The sequence below is a fragment of the Eimeria necatrix genome, genomic scaffold (genome assembly GCF_000499385.1).
Source record: "Eimeria necatrix Houghton genomic scaffold, Enh_scaff2021, whole genome shotgun sequence".
In the NCBI taxonomy this organism is placed as follows: domain Eukaryota; phylum Apicomplexa; class Conoidasida; order Eucoccidiorida; family Eimeriidae; genus Eimeria; species Eimeria necatrix.
In genome coordinates, this window is record NW_013652648.1 from 133 (window position 1) to 4,220 (window position 4,088).

Below are 4,088 nucleotides of genomic sequence, written 5' to 3' on the forward strand. Positions count from 1 at the left end.
GTAGAACTGGTTGTTTCGATTTCGCTGAGAATGCCCACCGTGATCGGAGTACCTGGAAACCGAAAATGTGGGTGTTATCGGAGTGTCTTGTTGCTTCAGTCTTGCCGGAGTTCTGTCCTTCCAGAACATGAGCTTCGAGCAAATGCTATCTACTTGTGAGCACTCGAATTTTTGAAGGCCGTTCCTGCCTCCCTAATGGTGCACGAATCCCATTATGGGGTCACGGTCGGCAATGTCAGCAAGGCAATACGATAAAGACTTCGGCGTTATTGGGTTATCCTGAGCACCAGCGTCAACAGAAATCACACAGGGAAGTGCTATGGAAAGGCTTTTACGCCTTTCTTGGGCGATTTGCGCGCTCAGATGGAGATGCGACGGTCTTCCTTCGCTCACGAGGGAACGCCGCACGCCCCGTGTTCACGCTAGGCCAATGCAACGCGCACCAATTTCCCGTGAATATTTCGTTGTAGATACAAGATAATTAAGCAAACAATTTTATGTTCTCTAGGAGAACATTTTTACGTCGCAAGCGTTGGTGTTTGCCTCCATGACCGTTGACCCTCACCGTTGTCTGGTCTCCCGCATCTGCCGGGCACGGAGTGTTAGAACGGTCGGTTTCCAGCCTGTTTTTCTGCGATCAGCCCGCCGTAGATGAATATAGGTGCTGTACTTTACTTCAGTTAGTCCCAAGTTAAGCTGAAGAGGCCTCATTGTGCGGAACCGCTCGCCAGTCTGCGCGCCCACAACTCCCCCGCAGCGATGAGTCATACTACGTTGCTCTAAGGCGTTACTATAAGACACTACAGCGTTTATAACACTACAAAACATTCGTGAAAACTTGTTGAGTGACTCAGGGTAACGAACGCCTCATGTTTTAGAAAAGCAGCAGCCATTGCACGCCACTGGGGACTACCCCAAGCAGGAGCCACCTGTCCGTTCACGACCCCCGTCCCCAGCTAGTGGCTAGGCAACAGCACAATGAAACATTTCTTCTGGCACTGTAATCTGGCCAACAATGCATCGCTAGAGTAAGACAAGTGAGGCCTTCCCACTCCTGATGCCCGTCGATTTTGTGTTCGTTTATAGCCGCTTGGGCAGTCAAGTCCCGTATTTATTTCTTTCTGTGTAACACCTTGAAACATCTTGAAAATAGCCCACCTCTACAGCTTGAAGTCCTCTTTGAAACGTCTGGGCAAGCACATCACCTTTCCAGCTCCTCAATTCAAGCCATTTGTTGCGGGGCCAGGCACGGCAGGGTTCTGACTCCTTTGAGCTTCTTAATTGGCACTCATGGGGGTGGAATTGCATTATGAGTGGTCTCCTAGCCCGACAAATAGTCGGGACTCAGGTTTACTCCCTCAGGCTACTCGGCCTATTTCAGGGTCTGGCTTGCCAGTGGTAGGGGTGTATTGGCAATATTCCACAGCACTAAAGCTGCTAGTTTACCCCGCCATCGCACTTCTAGTGGCTCTCTGCGCTCGACGTCAATTACAGCACTTGTCGGAACATGGTTGCAGGACTGGAGATTCAGACTTTGGTGGTGACATCTCATCCCGCTCGCAAGTAGGTTTAGGAAATCTGCACTTCAAGTGTATCAGACCAAACAAATTCGTGCCACGTGCAGTTTCTGTTTCACCCCTGTGCTCCGCTCCCAGCATGCGTTTTTTGGAGCGTCACTGAAGGCTCCAATGAAGACAGTTTGCCTGGAGACATGAGGTTTGATACTCAAGCACCAGGAACCGGTGCAGCAGAGGAAAGCGTCAGCGGCAGCTATGAAGACGAAGCATCTGGCGGTGCCACTGCAGCAGCTCCGGGAGCAGCAGCAGATGACAAGGATGACGACTGCGACAGCAAATTCGGCCATCGAGCTGCTGGAAAAGAATGTGAGGAACATAGAGCGGAAAGGCCGGGGCGTGCGAGATGGATGGGGCCGCTGGCTGGTCTCTTGGAAACTGCCGGCAAGAAAATATCTCGCACATACGCAAAAGCTAATGCGGCAGCAAATCCAACAGTAGGAGGAGTAGCAGGTGAGACTGTTGCCAGCAGCTCAAAGGCACCTCAATCTGAGGAAGGCTGGTATTATTATCCGAAGTTGGATATCGGGGATTTGTATCCCCCCCACTATGAAGATTTGGGAAAACCTTATGACTTTCCGCATCTCAAGGCACAAGTCGGTCCATAATACAGCAACAGCAACAAAACCATCAGCATGCTTCCTATGCGCGCCACCCTACTTGGAATTCAGTGGGTGTTGTTTAATTTGTGGTTCGCCAGTGCTGCTCCAACAGCCCCCCGACGCAGTGCGCGTCGTGTTCCTTGTTCATTTCAGAAGTACGACAAGAGCTACTGAAGCTTGAGGAATCCATGGGTAACCTCTGCTCTCCACATAGAGAACCATTTCGAGGTAAGATATCCGAGCCAGCCACTCATTCTGGTTGAATCAATGCGAAGCAACAGCTGCTGCAGCACCGGCAGCGCATGCATGAGTCAGTGCATATAAGCATACTCTGGAATTTCCGCACACAGAGAGCTCCTTGAACTGTGGCTTGCATGGTTGGCGTTAATTTTCATTGCCCTCTGCTGCGTATATTGGGGGTCCCTGCAGCTAAGGTCGAGGCAGACTGTAATCTACGCGGCATTGGTACGGTGACCTTGCATATTGAGATTGTGGAGGTAGTAAGTACCATGTTGACTACTTACATCACGCTCTATTTTTGCTTGCAAGGACCAGGAGGAAGGCAAACAGCAATTTGGAGAGATGAATGCCTGGCGATAGAGCAATGCCTGGAGCAGTGCCAGCCCTGTTGCGCGTATCTGCGATTTCCCTGCAGGATATGAAAAATCAAAGCTCTTTAGGCAACCTTAGAGGAAGAATATTCTCAGGAAAGCCGTTTAGGAAACGGTTTGCTGAGAGGGTTAGTCTTCGAGTCCTCCTGCGGCAATGGGGCGTTTAGCTAGAGTTGGGATCACTGGCGGAGCTTTGTTGTGTGGTGGTAATGGCATTGCAGTCTACACGCGATTTGTTGGCACTAAGGGAGGAGCTGAGCGTCGCGGTTACGCATTACGCGCGACCGATACGGTGTAGGTGGACCTGAAGCTTCGAGCAGGACGCGCCCGAGTTCTTGTCTTTCAGATTTCACCGTCTTGTTCGCAACTTGACGATCCCTTGAGTGTGCACTGTGTAGCCGCACAAGAATGTGCACAGGGTAGCCGCACAAGTTGCTCTTTCAAGTGTGATGCTGAGTTTGCAGGCGTGTAGGCCTGATTTGTTTGTGCTGCAGTGCGCAACGGCCGTACAGAGTCTTATTTTATCATGCTAGAAAAGCCGGCAGTTTCAGCCTCCACAGGAAAAGTTTCTTTGGAGCTATTTGGTGATCCTTCAGCGTGCCATTTTCGTGTGTCGTTGCTTCGTTGCTTTAGACGCCTCTCTTTTGAACTTTCCGTTGACGCCTCGTCTAAATCTAGCACGCAGTGCACGAGCTCTTGTCCAATATGACGCAGGGATCAAGGCAGATCCGAAGGATAGCACCGACCGCGGCGGTGAACAAGGAGAGCCGAAAAAAAATGCAGCGCTTCGGGCAGGCAGTCGTTCCAGCGGCTTTTCTGCGAATGATCTCGTTGACCCAGGGCGAACTGTTCAGGCTACAGTTGGAGACGCTGCGACACCTGCTGCATCAGGTGTAGTAACTGCAGTAACCAGCGAAGGCACAAAGAATGAAGCGTTGGAAGAGACAGGCTCTCCCAAAGGAGCGCCTCAAGCCTTGCATAAAGGCGATATTAATCTCTCATTACAGGGAAGACCGTAATGTAGCCAGATAAGCACCAGGTGAAGCACCTGCAAAAGCTAGCGTAGGCACTGAAAGCAAACAGACCGCCTTCGCGTTTCGTGCTGCAGCAGTTGCGTAAGTACCACTTGAAGAAGATGTAAACTTCATTTGATTTTCGAGTATGTTGCTGAATTTGCAGCAATTTAGGGCTGATATTTTTGTGTTGCAGTGCCGACGCGCCAAGCAGACCCCTTTTCTGCACTGCTAGAAAAGCAGGTTGCTGGAGCCAGCATGGGAAAGACTTCTCTGAACGCATTTGTT

General features: G+C 50.7%; 1 protein-coding gene across 1 annotated transcript; it reads left to right on the forward strand.

The window, feature by feature from the left end:
- Positions 1-1,711: 1,711 nt before the first annotated feature.
- On the forward strand, positions 1,712-3,806 carry ENH_00027270 (hypothetical protein, conserved; the record flags this gene model as incomplete). Its single annotated transcript, XM_013579932.1, has 6 exons — positions 1,712-2,027; positions 2,330-2,404; positions 2,606-2,676; positions 3,009-3,081; positions 3,282-3,395; positions 3,502-3,806. 6 exons carry the CDS (start codon positions 1,712-1,714, stop codon positions 3,804-3,806), a joined length of 954 nt encoding a protein of 317 aa, XP_013435386.1.
- Positions 3,807-4,088: the final 282 nt, after the last annotated feature.